The following is a 19,526-nucleotide window of genomic DNA, read 5'->3' as shown; positions in this document are numbered from 1 at the left end:
GCATCCATCACGAAGGAACCTCACCACCCAGGACATGCCCTCTTCACATTACTACCATTGGGGAGGAAGTACAGAAGCCTGAAGACCCACACTCAATGATTTAGGGAACAGCTTCTCCTCCACCATCAGATTTCATGAACACTATCTTGTTATTCTTTTCTTTGCACTATTTATTTATTTTGTAATTTAAAGTAATTTTATGTCTTCGCACTGTACTGCTGCCGCAAAACAACAAATTTCACGTCATGTAAGTCAGAGATGATAAACCTGATTCTGATGGCCATTTGGCCCTCTGTCTGTACTGGTTAAACAACAGCTACCCAGCTCAATCTCGACTTCCAGCACATGGTCCATTACTCTGAAGATCACGGCTCTTCAAATACACATCCAAGCATGGTGTAAATAAGGTGAGGGTTTCTGCTTTCAGGCAGCGAGTTCGAGACCCCACCGTCCTCTGGACGAGAAACACTCCTCATTCCCTATTTACCGATTACTTTAAATCTTATAACCCCTTCACTAATGGAAATATGTTCTGCCTACTTACTCCACCCAAGCTTCTCATTTTATGCACCTCAATTAAATCTCCCCTCACAGAAAACAACATGAGCCTATCCAAATTTTCCTCATAACTACAGTTGACCAGTCCTGTCGACGTCCTTGTACCGATCATACTTCGCTCTGCTGAGTTCGACTGTTTAATGTCTGACTGCTATTAAGTCTCTAAATAAAACCTGTAAAATTTAATTCTATAGATTTCTCCTGGGAATGGCAGTCCTGAACACAGTATGTAGTATCAGCAGTGAGGCATGCTCTGACTCCAAAGCCTTGAAATCTATGGAGCTGGATTTCAGATGCAGAGAGGCAGAGTATAGTCTGCTACCAATACTACATAGCACATTAACACTGCCACCTGGGTTTGAGGTTCTAACAAGTTATGCTCCAGATCCACTCAGATAGCCACCTCATTCTGTTTCCTAATAGTGAAGCACTTACAGTATGCAGCTATTTAAAGAACATCCTTGAGCTGTAAGCAAAATCCCCTTGAGTCCCTGGTTTAATTGCTTCCACGCCTCTGTCTAGCTGTCCTGGGAAGATGATGCTGGGCTCGCTCATTGAACCCTTGCTGTCTCTGTGGTGGCAGCGCTCCCACAGTCCTGACAGTGGCTTCCATACAACCGAGTACCCAGCCACTTAGAAGGAATGAAGTAATGGGGGAATGTATAAGCCAGACAAGCAAAGGGCAGGAAAGACTCCTTCCCGAAAGATTGGCGAGTGGAAGAACTGTTACAAAAATCCAAAAGCTTCACATTCACTTTCACCAGTTTAACAACAATATTCAAAACCACCGCTGTGAGAACTGAACTCATATTTTATAGATTACTCATCTACGTCCCCAGTTTACCAGTACAGGAACTTAATACCTATCTGACTGAATCCCTAAAATAACAGGCCAAAAAATTACCCTCTGTTGTATGCACTAAACTCACAATGCAGTGGTGTGGTAGGTTGAAACCATAACTAAAACCGGTTCCACTGATGTGTTTAGCACATACATCAGACAATTAATTTTCTACCCCACAAGAAGTTGAATCAGAGGCCAGAAAATTCCTTCTCCCACAATTCTTTCCTCATTGTTGGAGACAGGAGGCGAACAATTCCAATGGGATGTGAATGGGAACAGATTTGAGGGAAAGTCAGGAATAAATAATCTGGGCCACCTTGGTGTTCTTTAGATTTCCAGTTTCTGAGATTAACTCAGTTTTCTATTTCCATCTTTGTCCTCTTCAACTTTGCCACCATAAAAACGCAAGTAACATTTCCCATCAGGAGTGCGCATGTCAATTTGGAGCTACAGTAACTCCTCATTAGCTTATTTGTTTCTATAAGCAAAGTATTAAACCGTCACAGATGAAAACCAGAAGATTCCACATCTTGAGTAATTCATTCACTCTGCCTAACGGAATGGTGTCTGGAACAGACTGAAATTTGTAATAAAGAGTGTAACTTGACAACATACACAGTTGACATTAAATGAAACACTTCCATTTCGTTTACATCTGCATGAACCCAAAATCCCTGCAACAAAATTAAGGTTATAGAACAAGAGCTCACTCTCCTCAACAGTCCGAAAGCAGGCATGATTTTGCAGAAGATTGCCGTCTCCAATATTAGCATCCTGTACTTAAACAATAAAATCAAATGAAAACTTCTGACAAAACCTCAAAATTGAGTTATTCCTTTCATAACGTTCTTGCATCCTCATTTATCAAGTTTTTTTTTTATAAATTGGGTTAATTATGAAAAGCCACAGAAACACCAAGTGTTTTCAAGGACAAAGATACCCAATATTATTGCTAATGAAGCACAACACGAAAATGTGAGGAATTTATGACAAACGTTAACGTAGAACTGTCATTCAGTAATTGAAGAGGCTGCAATAGTTTGATAATGTTGAGATACAAAATTATCATTGTGGAAGCAGATGAGGAATTCCAACATGCATGCTTGCCAACCATCATTTCTTGAGATAATTCATTTCTTTGATGAATAATATAATGCTAAGATCACTTGAGTCCAGTTTTGTAGAGAACTGCTTCAAAGTACTTCTATGACGAAACAACGTAGATCCTTCCTGGATTGTATACGCTAAATAACGTAGAAGGACTGAACTATGCATCTAAAATTCACTGGTCAGTGGACTTGAGTTCAGTAGCAGAGTACTAGTACTACATATAAAACCCATACAGTGGAGGGCCAAGCTTCAACTCATGGGATTATTTAACAAGACGTTAGGCGACTTCATGAGAAACAAAGGACAAACTTGAATTGTTTAATAGGACTGAATATTTACCTTTAAAACATAAGCTTTTTGGACAACCTATATTTGTTACTTCCCTTTTTAAAAGAAAACCTTTAATTTGTAAATTTCCTGGCAAACACTATAACCCCCTGTTCTGTATCTCGATGTCACCCTGCAAATCACATTCCATCCTGCCATCAACAAGTCCTGGTGTTCCTCCAACCTTGTAATTTTACCAGACTTAACCAAAAGCCACATGAAGCACTGCAATGGTAGGACAAGATTGCTCATCACTACCTTACAGGGAACATTGGACAGGCACAGACTCGGTGTACTGAAGGACCCGTTTGTGTGCTGTTTCTCTCCATAATTTTAAAAGATGCTCAAAGACCAAGCTCCTTGGCCACACAAGTCTCACTCCAAACTCATTTTCATGGATGCTGCCAATATCAATCCTTTTCTGTAATGGACGTTTGTATGGATAGTGAGTAAAGAGTTTTTTTAATGATCTAACCTAGGTTAACATAATTTTAACCAAATATAACCGAACGAAATTGTTGTACTCTGAGATCAGCTGAGGCAGTTAAAGGGGATCAAGAAAGCATCATATCTTCCAGTACCATCTTGATCTCGAGTACTGCATTTTGATAGCAACAATGACTTACCTTTATAACACAAGATTAAGGTTTATGATGTGATTTTAGGATACTTACTCCATACTGTATATACCTAAAACCATCAACTTTTAGTTTTCTATTATAATGTTATGTACACAATATCTAGCAATTCAATGCTACTGCTATCAAACAAACCATCAGAAATAGTTCACAGTCCTAATAAATAGATCTACAATAAGAAATAGTTTGATACTGGCAATTTAAGTTATCAGACTTACTGTGAATGCTAACCAATGGGATTGTTCATATTTACCTGATATAAACAAACTGGTCTCAACTCTCTTTTACAAAATCTGTCATTCAATGATGCTTAAATATAACCAGCACTAGGCAAAAGGAATAACCTTTCAAACAAAAGTTTTCAGAAAGCCTTTTGTCTCATCTGACTATTTTCCAATGAAAGTCCATTCATGAAACAAGTTGACCCCTATAGTTCAGCTTTGGCTATTCCAGCTTTGTTCAAATGCAATAAAAACATCCCACTCTCAATCATTACCTAAGCACAAGCTATTTTGCTGAGGTAATTATATTTCAATAAGGAACGGTGTGTGCTAAAAGCAAGACAGTATTATCATTTTATCCCTTTATTTAGACAACTCTGATCAAAGCATTCTATGAAAGTGCCCAAAGGGGGAGCAATGTAACATTTAATCTTTTCTGGTGTCATCAATGTGGAATCACCTGCAGACTCCAAGTGCTGTTTTATTCTTTACACTGAGAATTGGCCCAAATGTAGGGTCTAGGCTGGATAAGTGATCTAATAAAGAGGGTGGCTCTGAACAATGTATAGGCCTGTGTTCTTCATTTACCAACCCAGATATGACTGAAGAACAGAACAGACCACAAACAAAACTCTTCACCTTCATTACAAGGCACCTTAGCACTCCATAGAACCAACCATAGAACATTAAGGCACAATACAGGCCCTTCGGCCCACCATGTTGTGCCGACCTTCAAACCACTCCTAAGACTATCCAACCCCTTCCTCCCATATATCCCTCTATCTTAAATTCCTCCATATGCTTATCTAACAATCTCCTGAACTTGCCCAACGTATCAGCCTCCACCACCACCCCCGGCAGCGCATTCCATGCACCAACCACTCTCTGGGTGAAAAACCTCCCTCTGACGTCTCTCTTGAACTTCCCATCCATTACCTTAAAGCCATGCTCTCTTGTATTGAGCATTGGTGCCCTGGGAAAGAGGCACTGGCTGTCCACTCTATCTATTCCTCTCAATATTTTGTACACCTCTATCATGTCTCCCCTCATCCTCCTTCTCTCCAATGAGTAAATCCCTAGCTCCCTTAGTCTCTCCTCATAATCCATACTCTCTAATCCAGGCAGCATCCTGGTAAATCTCCTCTGCACCCTCTCCAATGCCTCCACATCCTTCCTATAATGAGGCAACCAGAACTGGACACAGTACTCTAAGTGTGGTCTAACCAGAGTTTTGTAAAGCTTCATCATTACTTTGCGGCCCTTAAACTCGATCCCACGACTTATGAAAGCTAACATCCCATAAACTTTCTTAACTACCCTATCCACCTGTGTGGCAACTTTCAGGGATCTGTGGATATGAACCCCCAGATCCCTCTGCTCCTCTACACTGCCCAGAATCCTGCCATTGACCTACTCAAGTCAACACTAACCGAAACAAAACACTGGGTTACATCACTGGAAGGCTTCAATAGTCCATTTGGTAGAACTGTAAAAAGTCAGACACAGTTTCCCTTCCTAACGTGAAACATGTAAATAAAAAATGTTGCATCCACAAAAACGCACTTCAAAGAATATTTCTGGATAACTTGCATTTGGTTTTGGGGGAATATGTTAATGGAAAATGTACAGTGTGAAAGTTACTGTGGAGACAAAGGCTACATTTTAAGTCATTGCTATCACTGATCTTGCTCTGCTTTTGAAGACCATGATGAATGTTTTGCTAAATTTCTATAAAGAAGCATAAAATGCTGGCTTAAAGCAGGATATTAAACAGCCTATCAAAGACATCTTGACAGTACCGATTAACCAAGTGCACTGCATAAAATTCTTTTATTACAGTTCTCTCACTCTGAATGGATTCAATTTCAATCAATCCAGATGTTAATAGATGCCAAAATATATACATTTTCTAACCCAGTGGGAATCATGTTGCATTATTTAACTATTGTGGTAACCAGTAAATTGATCTGTGGATGTAAGCAAGTTGCTGCAGAGCATTCTGTACACCATATACACTGCTGTCATGTGCACTAGTGTTTATGGTGGTGAATGGATTGCAGCTCCTGTGGGCTATTTTGTCTCAGACTGTGTTAAGCTTATTGTGAGTTGTTGCAACTGAACCCATCCAGGTAAATGGAGAAAATTACATCATGTACCTCACTCGCCTTTCTAAGTGGTGGAAACTTTGGGGAGTTAGGCAAGCTGTTCATCACAGAAATAGACAGACCATGCCTTGTTTTAGTAAGCACAACATTTGCATATCTTGTCCCGATGTTGACTCAGATGTGGCAATGATGATGCCACTGAATGTTAAAAGGACATGGCTGGACTTTCTCATGTTGAGATCATCATTGACAAAAACCGACTGGTACAAATGATACTTGCTGCTTTGCAGCACAAGCTTGGATGTTGTGCACTTCCAACATGTGGCACAGACTATTTCAATCACTGTTGGAATATGAGTGCAACTTAACACCGCATTCATCAGTAAACATCTCCACTTCTGGAGATTATTGAAGCAGCTGAAGATAATTAAGTCTCAAGTACTATCCCGAAGAGCCTCTGGTATGATCTCCTGAAGTTCAGACGACCTACCTCAAATAACCATAACCATCTTCCTGTGCAGGAAGTACTTCTCCAACTAATGGAAACTTTTCCCTTTGATGCCCAGTGACTTTGTTTTATCTGGGCTACTTGATGCCACATTCTGCCAAACGCTGCTCTGATACCAAATATCTTTTGTCATTTTTTGTAATGGGGTCTGGTGTTGTGTGGTCCTGACTTCAATATGTGTAGGGAGGAGCCACATGATAGCAACGCTGATGTCCTTCTGGGGCTTATGACAACCACAAACATCCTTGCATCACTTTGCTAATGTTGCTTGGGCTGACAGAATTGGTTGGATTTGTCTTGGTTCTTGTAGATAAGAGAAAGCAGGGCAGTTGACAACATTACTGTCATTTAATTGCATGCAAAGGAAATAGGTGTCTGCATTGCTGGGGATCAGAGGCTGAGAGGGGTCAATGGCCTGACACTTGGTGACACTATGTTCTCCACACGGACCATGTGGCAGGCTCTCATGCCAGTACTGTTATGGGCAGATGCATCTGCATCAGCTGTGATAGTGATTGTGGTCAAATAAATTATTCCTTTGTGCTGGCTGGTTCATTCACCATTTAAGATGTAGCACAAATACTTCAGTTGGTTCTCAGTCTTTTTCTTTATATCCTCGTATGATTCATACCATAAGAGTTCCATCAATAAACAACCGATTTACAAGTCAATGTGGACAGAGAGAACGACCAGAGACAGAATTCAGGTGGCCAGGAACTGTTTCCTAATTTTAGTTAACACTGAAGCTTACTTCAGTGGAGTTTGTCCGCACAATGTGGCAATGCAGTTGAAGTGATGGCTGGACGCAAGAGAACTGCAGGAATAAGACCCGCAGCCCAGTGCAGACTGAAGCTCACCCATCCCTTAAACCAACTACTGACAGTCATTGAAAATAAAAGACTGCAGATGCTGGAAACCTGAAAACAAAAAAAAGGAAATGCTGGAAAATTCAGCAAGTCAGGCAGCATCTGTGGGAAGAGAAACAGAGTTAACATTTCAGGTCAAAGACCCTTCATCAGAAAGTGAGAAGAGACAAAATAAGTTGAAGTTGCAGAGCGGGTGAAAGAGGGCAGGATAGGACTGAGGGAATATATCTATATGGTGGGGTCAGGGCTGCCTTGGTGATAAGCCGTTGATAAAGCCATCTGGTTGATAAGTTAATGAAAACTGAGTTAATATTATAGATGGATAACCTACAGCAGAACTGGCCAGTTCTGATTCAAACAGAGAAAGCCAGTCACCTGAAATTGAATTCAATATTGAGTCCAGAAGCCAAAAATGTGTCCAGATAGCAGATCAGGTGCTGCTCCTCAAGCCCACACGGGGATGCTCTGAAGCACTGCAGGAAGCCACAGACAGTCTGAGTCCAAGTTTCTCACTTTTTCTTTTCATTTTCACGGAATATTAACTCAGTTCTTCTCTCTCCACAGACACTTCCTGATCTGCTAGGCATTTCCTGCAGTTCTGACTTGCATTTCACCGTTTTTAAATGCCCCATTGTTGGTTCTTCTCTCACTGTGCCCATCAATCTATCAACCAGGCAGCATTATCAATTGCTGACCATCACTGCAACCCTGGCTTCAGCCTCTCAGCTATCTTCCATGTGTCCCATCCATCCTTCCCCCAATCTCTCTGCAACCTAACACTAACCTGTTTTCTTTCCTACTTCTGATGAAGAGTCTATGACCTGAAGCAATAACTGTTTCTCTTTCCACAGCCATTGCCTGACCTGCTGATTATTTCCAGTATTTTCATTTATTACAGGTCATCGTGCTGGGTCTCTGCTAAGCTTTATAATGTTTGTCCTTGAAATCTCTGTCAGCTTTAATGTTCATCTTCTCTGCTGGTCTTTGTTCAAATGACATTTGGTCTCCACCTGCTCTCAACACCAAGGTTCCCTTGCTTCTTGTCATCATGACTTTTCTGATGCATCTAATCACTGTCCCGCTACACACGATGGTCCTATTGCACACTGATGCCTCAATTCTATTCCGAATCTGTCCAGTACAGTGGGGTATTCTTCTTTCTGTCAGCTGTGGCATGCCCCAAGGTCTCTGCTTGACTTTTATCCATCACTGGTCCCCAGGCTGCATCCTAGTCGTTTTAGCATTAAACAGGAAATCAGCATCTCATGAAGTCATAATGCACACTATCCCCATGCTGACCATCACGTTCCTACCGACACTGATACCAATTACCAGCACTTGGTCCATAGCCTGCTGTGCTTTGGCAACTCAAATGCTTGTGCGGATGCTTCTTCGATGTTGCGAGAGTACCTGCCTTCACCACCTTCTCAGCCAGTACTTTCTTCCTCAGATCTCCTCCAAACCTATTACCATAAAGTTATGCCCTCTGGTCTTAGACTTGTCTTAAAATTCTTATTACCTGCACCATGTCTTGAATATCTTTCTTGACAACCAGCATGAAGCTTCTGGCACCAATGCTTGTGGTTTCACCAGTATTTTCAATGGTAAATTACCATGAAACTAACTTTGAGGCTGTGAAGTTAATGGCATATGGGAAGATAGAAGGGGCCTTTCAAGAAGGGCAGTAACTAGTTATGTCAAGCTCCATCTCTTTCTCCACTCATCCAGAGGCTCAGTGGGCATGGTGTGCCGACCTTCCATTCCTCACCTCCTGAGTCCTACTTAGAAAATGCTGCTACTTAGAAAGCCTTTGTATTTCACACACAATGCTACTGGAAGGTTTCACTGAACCAGCCCTGAGCAGAGGCATTACCAATTTTCAGCTGCTTCTAGCATCTTGCCACAGCGATGCAGGATTGCAGCCAACTCCCTGCCCCTGAAGCACGAGTTACATCCATGCTGCAAGCAAGTCGGACCTGGAGATTAGAATGGGGGAAGTCCAGGTTCTTCCCTGTCGTTAATTAAGTTCTCTTTTGAAAAACTGAAAACAAACTGATTCTATGGTAATCTTATTGAAATGTGCAAGATTCTGAGGAGGGTTGACAGGGTGGATACCAAGTAGATATCTTCCCTAGTCTTCATTGTGGGGTCAGTGGTGGAAAGGGTGACCAGCTTCAAGTTCCTGGGCTTCAACATCTCAGAGGATCTATCTTGGGCCCAACATATTGATGCAATCATGAAGAAGGCACGCCAGTGGCTCACTTCATTGGGAGTTTGAGGAGATTTGGTATGTCACTATAGACTCTTGCAAGTTTCTACAGATGCACGGTGGAGAGCATTCTGACTGGTTGCATCACCGCCTGGTATGGAGGCTCCAATGCACAAGATTGAAAGAGGCTGCAGAGGGTTGTAGACTCAGCCAGCTGCATCACGGGCACAACCCTCCCCGTCATTGAGGACACCTTCGAGAGGCGGTGCCTCAAGGCGGCATCCATCATTAAGGACCCTCACCATCTGGGACATGCCCTCTTCACATTACTACCATTGGGGAGGAGGTACAGGAGCCTGAAGACCCACACTCAACATTTCAGGAACAGCTTCTTCCCCTCTGCCATCAGATTTCTGAACAGTCCATGAACACCACCTTGTTATTCCTCTTTTGCACTATTTATTTATTTTTGTAATAATTTTTATGCCTTAATGTATTGCACTGTATTGCTGCCGCAAAACAACAAATTTAATGACATATGTCAGTGATAATAAATCTGATTCTGGAGGTATCTAGAACTACGGTCCATGGCTTCAAATACAAGGGCTTGTCCACTTAAGACAGAATTGAGGAGAAGTTTCTTCTCTCAGAAGATCAAGAATCCTTGAAATTCCCAACTCCAGAGAGCTGTGGAGGTAGAGTCATTGCATCTATTCAAGGTGGAGACAGTTAGACATTCATACTATAAGAGAATCAAAGGGTTTGGGAGAGAGAGGTGGAAAGTGGGGTCAAGGCCAAGATTTTATTGACTATGATCCTCTCAACGGCAGAGTTGCTTGAAGGGTCAAATGTCCAACTCCTGTTCTTGTTTCCTATGTCCTTTGAATGCTGTAAGTGCCATTGACTACTTGTACTCTAAGCTCAGCACAGCGTCTGACAGAAGCAAAAAACTAAAAATACAGAGGAGACACAAGAGACTGCAGATGCTGGAATTTGGAGCAACAAACAATCTGCTGGCAGAATTCAAAAAACAGACTGCAGGTAAGGCCATATCACAGACAATAAAGGTTATTTCCTGGGAGATCAGTGCTGACACACCACACTCTGATGCTTCTTAGGAGATGTCATATTTATTTAGCTGCTGAATCGTGACTTAATATCATTCTATCTTTCTGCATCAGTCCAACATTTTACAACTAATATTATTGCAGGTACGATAACAATATTTAAAAGACATTTAGACAAGTACATGGATAGGAAAGGTTTAGAGGGATATGAGCCAAAGGGGACTACCATGGTCGGCATGGACAAGTTGGGCCGAAGGGCCTGTTTCCATGCTGTATTACTCCATGACTCATCTTGCATGGTGCATAGTGGTTAGAAAAGCCAGGCAAACACATGATTTTAAAGTACAAGTAACGATAAGGAAGAAATACACATGACCTTTTCCTGAAGTCTGTAATTCAGTGCAAGGTTCTGCCAGTATTCATAAACCGCCTCGGCTCCTTTCTTGTTTATGACATTATCCGAACCATTTATTTACAAGAAAGCCTCGTAACTCACTTTCACACACCATGTTCCTACACATAACGTAGGCAGCAGAGAATTAATAATGCCATTGTTGTCAATGCACTGCCTCCTGTGTACCATCAACTGATAAGTGAAAACAAATACTGGTGTGCCTTAACTCAATTAGGAAGTCAATATTTTAGCAGGAAGGACCATCAGTACTGATATTTGGACACCATAAGGGGATGGGTTGACTTAATTACTATTTCTGTCTTTCTCTTATGAAAATGCCACAACGCCGGCTAAACACAATGCAATGAACAGACATGTAAAGTTTGAAATAAATCTGAATTTACTGAATATTGGATAATTAAACACATCAAAAAATCTGACAAGTGCACACTTTATTTTGCAACAATCTTCTCCAGAATTCATCCACAGAACACATTTCAAACATTTCTCCCAAGTTACTGCCAATTCTCTCAGACAATTAATGCCACCTTTGTTTGACTTTTGAAAAGAGCAGTAGATTTTTAACGAGATATATGCCTTGGAATCACTTTATTTCCTTTGTGCAAATGTACTACATTGTAAATTAAAGATGGATTTTTATCATGGTGCTGTCAATGTTATAAATGCTGAAAGTGACAAGAGAATTCAAAACTTCTACAATGAAGGTTCCTATAAATTGCATTTTAAACTATCAAATTCTTACAGTCTGACATTTGAAATGTTTATAGAAAAGAATCTCTGAAAAATAATCATTCTCAAATGCAGGAAGGGGCTCCGGACAGAAATCTTGCAGTCAGTTTCGAAACAATCAGCAAGATTTCATCTCATCAGCTGCATCAAAGGCTACCACAGAAAATACAAGCTCACGGTTGAACAGGTAACACTCTGCTGTGGTTAAAGCTTGACTGGCAGACAGGGAAGAGAGAGCAGCTGAAACTGTTCTTTTTCTCTGGTCAGCAAGATTCAACATGTTGAGTAGCACAAGGATCAGTGCAGGGCCTCGACCTTTTCTAAATTTATGCAAATGACTTGGATGGACGTGCTGACGGTACGGCTGCTAAATTTTCCGATGACTCAAAGAAAAGGAATGGCTACAGAGGCTAGGTAGAGAGAGCAAAGTTCTGGCTAATGGAGTATAATATGGGAAAATGTGAAACTTCTGATTTTGGCAGGAAAAATAAAAGCATTTTATTCAAGTGCTGTAAGATTGCAGGGCTTTGAGTTCCAGACAGACATTGCCCTAATTCTTGATTTGTTAAAGGTTAATATGCAGGTACAGTAGGTAGTCAAGAAAGCAAATAGAATATAATTTTTTGCTAGGGGAATTGAACACAAAAGTAGGGAGGTGATGCTTCAGTTTTATAGGTTGGTGACAGTGTAAAGTGTAAATACACCAGGGAAAGTTCGGAGGTTTACTACACTGACCACTGGAATGGGCAGGTTGTCTAACTAGGAAAGTTTACACAGGCTGGGCTCGAATCCAGTGGAATTTAGAAGAGGGAGAAGTGACTTGATTGAAAGACATAATATCATGAGGGGTCTTGACAGCGCAGATGTCAAGAGGGTTTTTCTTCTTCGAGTAGAATCTAGAAGGGGTCACTGTTATAAAAAAACAGCAGCTGGCAATTGAAGACAGATGTGGCATGTTTTCTGAGGGCCATGAACCTTTGGAACTCTCTGCCTTAAAGGGCAATGGAGGCAGAGTCCTTAAATATTTCTGAGGCAGAATTGGATTCTTAAAAAACAAGCGGATGAGAGGTGACAATGGCTGGGCAGTAACATTCGGATGAGGTTCTCATCTGATCAGCCATGATCTATTGAATGGTGGAACAGGCTTGAGGGCTGAATGGCCTACTCCTGCTCCTAATTCTTATATTATTAGGTAATATTTAGTGCCATGCAAGACCATAAGATGTAGGAGCAGAATTAGGCCATTTGTCCCATCAAGTCTGCTCCGCCATTCAATCATGGCTGATTTTCTTTGTCAACCCCATTCTCCTGCCTTCTCCTTGTAACCCTTAACCCCCTTACCAACCATCAAGCTCTGCCTTAAATACACCCAATAACTTGGCCTCCACACTGCTCTGTGGCAACGAATTCCACAGATTCACCAAAGTCTGGCTGAAGAAATTCCTCCTCATCTCAGTTCTAAAGGTTCATCCCTTTATTCTGAGGCTGTGCCCTCGGATCCTAGACTCTCCTACTAATGGAAATATCCTCTCCACGCCCACTCTATCCAGGCCTTTCAGTATCCCGTTGGTTTCAATGAGACCTCCCCTCATCCTTCTGAACTGCAACGACATCAAACTTTTCAACCTCCTCTGAACCCTCTCCAGGGCCAGCACATCTTTCCTTAGATAGGCTGCCCAAAATTGCTCACAATATTCCAAATGCAAATTTCTAATAAGACATTTACATTCTGAATGGAATAAGACTTTGCCCTAAACCTATGCTGTATGTTTAAAAGGGTAACGGACTTTTAGCTGGATGAGCATGTGAATGCAAAGCTCATCTTTTACAAAACAAAACTAATTATGAACACAATTCATTAATTAGACATTTACTGATGGAGCTTTATGGTGTTCACTTATTAAATCACATTAATGCACTGCTGGCAAAGGAAAAGTCATCAGCGGCAGTTTTGTAATGCCAGCTAAGGTACATTGGGAAAAATGCTGCACTGTTCTCTGCAGATGATTGATGTGGTAGGGTCACAACCAGAGATAGATCTGAAGAATATTTGCTTATGCCTATTAGGCTCTTCTCAATCCACATCAGAAGCCAAAGGGTAATACAGCTCTGAATGTTGTGAATACATAATGATACTTTTATAAATTTCTGATTAAATTTATTCATTTGCTTGTTGGAAATGGATGAAAGTCAGGTCCTAGGGACTGTTGATGAACAGAGAGTCCTTGGGTTCCAGCCTATAAATCTCTGAAAATGGTAACACAGGTAGAAAAGGTGAAGTCAGCACACGAAGGCAAGCAATCCATCAGCTGTGGCACAGCATATATGCTCTGGGACGTCACGTTACAACTTTATAAGATATTGGCTAGGCCGCACCTGGAGTACTGTACACAGTCCTGGTTACCACACTATAGGAAGGATGTGATTGTGCTGGACAAGGTTGGAGCATTTCCATTTGAGGGAGAGACTGGGTAGGCTGGGTTTCTTTTCCCTGGAGCACAGGAGGCTGAGGTGTGACCTGACCTACAAAATTATGAGGGGGATACATAGGGTAAAAAACCAAGAATCCTTTTCTCACAGCGAATGTGTCTAAGACAAGAGGGAGTAGGATTAAGTTAGGAGGTAGGAGGTTTAGCGGGAAGCTGAGGGAGAATTTTTTTCCACAGAAAGTGGTTGGAATCTGGATTGTGCTACCTGAGGGGGTGGCAGAGGCAGATACTCGCACAACTTTTCAGAAGCATCCAGACAAGCACCCAAATTGGCAAGGCATAGAAGGCTTTGGTCCGAATGCAGGTAAATGGGATTAGTCTGCATGCACGTGGTGGGCTGAAGGGCCTGTTTGTGCTGTACAACTCGATGTCTGAATGCTTTCAACTAGTACTCAGAGGATCTTCACACACTCATGACGGTGTGGCCAGATTCTGCTCTAACTCCATCTACAAGTTTGCTGATGATACCACCGTAGTGGGCCGTATCTCAAATAATGATGAGTCGGAGTACAGGAAGGAGATAGAGAGCCAAATGACATGGTGTCATTGACAACAACCTTTCCCACAATGTCAGCAAAACAAAAGAGCTGGTCACTGACTTCAGGAAAGGGGACGGTGCACATGCTCTGGTCTACATCAACGGTGCTGAGGTCGAGAGGGTTGACAGCTTCAAGTTCTTGGGAGTGAACATCACTGATAGCCTGTCCTAGTCCAACCACGTAGATACCATGGCCAAGGAAGCTCACCAGCTCCTCCACTTCCTCAGAAGGTAATGAAATTTGGCATGTCCCCTTTGATCCTCACCAATTTTTATCGATGCACCATAGAAAGCATCCTATCCGGATACATCACATTTTGGTATGACAACTGCTCTGCCCGGGACTGCAAGAAACAGCAGAAGTTTATGGACACAGCTCAGCACATCACAGAAACTAGCCTCCCCTCCATGGACTCTGTCTACACTTCTCGCTGCCTCGGTAAAGCAGCTAATGTAATCAAAGACCCCACCCACCCTGGACATTCCCTCTTCTCCCCCCTGCCATCGGGAAGAAGATACAAAAGCCTGAAAGCACGTACCGCCAGGCTCAAGGACAGCTTCCATCCTGCTGTTATAAGACTATTGAACGGTTCCCTAGTACTATAAGATAGACTCTTGACCTTACAATCTACCTCATTATGACCTTTCACCTTATTGTCTGCCTACACTGCACTTTCTCTGTAACTGTAACACTAAATTCTGCATTCTGTTATTGTTTTCCCTTGTACTACCTCAATGTGCCGTTATAATGAAATGATCCGTATGGATAGCATGCAAAACAAAGTTTTTCACTGTACCTCAGTACATGTGACAATAATAAACCAATTTACAATATGAAGTGCAGCATCATTGACATTTCCTCCTTGCAAACTTGTTTATTTATTCATTTCTTTGGGAATTGGGCATTGTTGGCAGGGCCAGCGTCTATTGTCCATCCCCAATTGTCCTTAGGGAGGTGACGGTGAACAGCTTTTCTGAACTGCTACAGCCCTTCTCATAGAGTCATGCAGTTTGGAAACAGGTCATTCAGTCTGTCAAATCTGCACCTCCCATCAAACACCCATTTACACTCATCCTGCACTAATTCCATTTTATTCTCCCACATCCCCATCAATTGTCCCAAGTTTCTTCCAATCCCCAATACAATAGGTGCAAGTTACAGTGGCCAATTAACCCACAGTCTTTGGGACATGGGAGGAAACTGGAGTACCCAGAGGAAACCCACACTGTCATAGAGAGAATGTGCAAACTCCACACAGGCAGCACCAGAGGTCAGGATTGAATCTGGGTCACCAGAGCTGTGAGGCAGCAGCTCTACAAGCTGCACCACTGTCCCTTCCAATGCAGGCATTCCCAAAGCGCTGTTGAGTAGGGAGTTCTTCATTTAATGGCAGTAGGTCTGTCTGTTTTTATTCTTCCTCTCTTTGAATGCAGTGGTAATGATACAACTGAAGGTTTGCTGGGCCATTTCAGAGGCTAACAAAGAGCTAATAATATTGGAGTCACATGTGGACCAGTCTGGGTAAGAATGCCAATGTTTTCCCCAGAAAATGAGGTGGAGTTTTAAGGCAGCCAGGTAGTTTCCTTGGTCATTGTCACCAAGACATGTTAATGTTCCCAACCATCAAGGACACCGCCAAGAGGCGGTCCCATCCATCACTCAGGACCCTCACCATCCGGGACATGACCTCTTCTCGTTATTACCATCGGGGAGGAGGTACAGGAGCCTGAAGACCCACATTCAACAATTCAGGAACAGCTTCTTCCCCTCCGCCATCAGATTTCTGAATAGTCCATGAACCCTACCTCGTTATTCCTTTTTTTTTGCACTATTTATTTCTTTTTGTAATTTTATGTCTTTGCACTGTACTGCTGCCACAAAACAACAAATTTCACATCATATAAGTCAGTGATAACAAATCTGATTCTGATTCTGTTCTTTGAAATTCTTAACTGAATTCCATAGCTACCATGGGTGGGGCTTGAACTCGGGTCTCTAGATTGCTAGTCCAGGCCTCAGGATTATTAATCAGGTAATTTAACTGCTGTACCCCACTCCACACAAAGCCTTTGCTAAAAGGCACAGGGTGAGAAGATTTAAAGGAGAAACCTTGCACTAGAGAACTTGAAGAAATGTGGAGTATCTGCAGACCCAGGCTCTGATCACACAGCAATTTCCATGCCAACATCTTCTTTTAATCTATAAATACATATTCTACAGACCTCAATCCAAGATAATCCAGCTCCTACGCAAAAAAACATTTTGTGTTTAATTGGGTTTGTATAAATCAGTGCAGTATTTAACAAGATTTTGCATGCCAAATCCAAATTTGTTTTTCATTCAAGCATGGATATTCCCCAACTGAAATGATATGATGGTAGCGTGTTCCATCTTATTTAATATCAATGATTCTTGTCTGGTAATAGTTAAACATACAGCTGGATACAGCTCACACAGAGCGAGCTGTGCCTACTCTATTACTGACCGTTCTGTGGCAAAAGGTACTAAATCATTCAGATACCAGTGCCAGATGCAACATATGAATCCTCTTTGGCAACAATACCGCGGGAACTTTGTTGAACTGAGCCAACTTAGCCTCAGCCAATTCAAACTGCACTGGCACTCAGTTTCCTCACACAATTAAGCCTTGGTCAAAGTTGCATATGTGTTGTGAAAACAAGTACTGCTTATAAATATCATTACATTTATTTGCATTGAAAACTGCATTATCATTCCTGTCTATTTATGTTTGGTTTAGCTTAGTTTTGAAGTGCAATTAAACTTTAAATTGACAATAATTTGCTTTTCTGTGGAAATAGACAAGTATAAAAAAAATTTAACCAATGAAACAAGTAAGTTAGAAAGGTTACCAGCCACATATCTCAAGTAGAAATAACACAGACACCGTGCATAATGATTACAAATGCAGACATGAGTACATTTCTGAATGCATTATCAATTAACATTTTGCTTTGACTACAATCCACACCACCTATTAATTATAAAGAAAGATTTACCCAGCAGCAGAAATATAAAGCTAGTATTTCAAGGAAGAACAAAGGCAAGTTTTCCTTTGACCTTGTCCAAATCTTTCCAGGAACATCCTGATTCCATTTTGTAAGCAAACATTTACAATATTTTTCAGATGCTGCCAAACATTGCACAATTAAAAGATCTCTATACAAGATTGGTTTTATCTCTGTGTCGTGTTTTAATGAAAAATATGATTCTCAGCCATATAATGTCAACAGAGTCATGAATTATGAAACAGAATAAATAAAAATGCATATAAAAGAACTAACTTTCTCTTCATGAAAACTGTTTATTTAAGGAAATAGAATTTAGTCAGTTGTGCATCTTCAGCAAATCTTAACACTGCCTCCGTAAACCTTGGTTATCTGTGGCGCTTCTTTAAAAACATCTGTTAAAAACTATGATCAAATTAGAGTCTCAACATTTAAGGCAATTCTACCATACTGCAGCCAGAGCTTAAGAGTTTACATTAACTTGCTTACAAGTAACTTAAAGAGAAAACATTAGGAAAATAACACTTCGAGGCAATGACCTATACATGATACTTCCAGGAGCCTCCTGTATACATGCTAGCAGACTGGTATAAAATTAAAACATACTTAACCAAGCAGTGTATTGAGATAAGTTTTGTTTGCATGTGCTTGCAATAACACTAAAATATTAATTGGCAAAATACAGCAAAAAATACCTAGGTATCATTCCTGGAACTTGATTCTTGTCAAAAATTACATTTTAATCTTTTTTCAATTAAACTTTAAATTGACAATAATTTTTGTGTGAAATTCCTTTGTAGCTGTTCCAGATGCAACACTTAAAGCACATTTTTATTCAGTTCACACACATACAGTTGCTAATTCCTTCCAGCCCTGGTTCCAGTCATCAGGCTGCCAAGATACATTAATGATTGTTGGACGGAGAAGGAGAAAAGGAAGGTATAGAAATAGAAATAAACTGTTGAATGAACTGATGGAGAATAACAGATCCTTGCAAAAGAAGGGAAACACGGGTCAACAGAAACCGCCGTCTACAGAGAAATCAGCAGACAATCTTAGACACAAATGAAACACAAGCGTGCAGGTACAAAAATTCATGAAGGAGATCAGACTTTGACATTCTGTTTAAACAACATTTTTTTGTTCTGAATAAAAATGGCACAATTTTGTTTCTGGTTTACACACAAATGCTTGTGAAGCGATTGAAAATTATGAGTTGAGCTGTCTGGGGAGAAAACAGCATGCCTTTACAAAGGTCTAAGACATCAGAACAACCAAAACAGCAGAGAAAAGTAATGAGAAGAGTGTGTATGAAATGGATGAGCCACCCAAAGTTGCTGTTGAAGCCAAAGTATTTTCATCCAAGGACAGCAAAAGAGTTGGTGAAACAAAGTGACCAGTTGAGTCATTCAGGGTTCAGAGAAAATACAAGGGCAATGTAAACACATATATGGAGACAGACAGGTGGGAGATAGGGAGGGAGGAAAAGGGGATGGGGTAAGAGAGAGAGAGAGAGAGAAAAAAAAGTCATAAATACAAACACAAAAGTAACAAGAATTTAAAGTAAATAAAGTACACAAATGTTAAATTGAAATAAAACAGATTACAAAAATATTTGTGTAACATAAAAAAAGAGTAAGTATGCCTAATTTTAAGCAGAATATGAATAGCACACTAAAGTCAAAGATCATATATCATGGTTATGGGTTAAAAGGCTTGGGAAAATGGAAATGACCACACGATGTACAAGACAGAGCCAAAAAAAAAGTCTCAATGGAAGAGAAATGAAGCAGCAACAAGGCTGGCAAGAAAGGATTAGAAATTAATGCTGTGCTGTTACTGCCAAATGTTAGCTGCATTCAGTTAAATGATGTG

General features: G+C 41.0%; 1 protein-coding gene across 9 annotated transcripts in view; it reads right to left on the bottom strand.

Annotated features, from left to right (window-relative positions):
* LOC127583556 (neural cell adhesion molecule 1-like) overlaps window positions 1-19,526 on the bottom strand; it is a 435,935-nt gene that overhangs the window by 18,971 nt on the left and 397,438 nt on the right. For 2 of the 9 annotated variants that reach the window (XM_052039656.1, XM_052039659.1), the window contains one exon: window positions 17,822-18,988. The exons of the other annotated variants lie outside the window; for them this stretch is intronic. In XM_052039656.1, the coding sequence (XP_051895616.1) occupies window positions 18,909-18,988 (80 nt within the window). In that variant the 3' untranslated portion in view covers window positions 17,822-18,908. Of the gene's footprint in view, window positions 1-17,821; window positions 18,989-19,526 lie in introns of those variants that run through there. 9 annotated transcript variants of the gene reach the window in all.

The sequence above is a fragment of the Pristis pectinata genome, chromosome 27 (assembly GCF_009764475.1).
Source record: "Pristis pectinata isolate sPriPec2 chromosome 27, sPriPec2.1.pri, whole genome shotgun sequence".
NCBI classification, from domain to species: Eukaryota; Metazoa; Chordata; class Chondrichthyes; order Rhinopristiformes; family Pristidae; genus Pristis; species Pristis pectinata.
The sequence above is the reverse complement of the archived record's forward strand: the minus strand, read 5'-3'. Positions and strand labels throughout refer to the sequence as shown.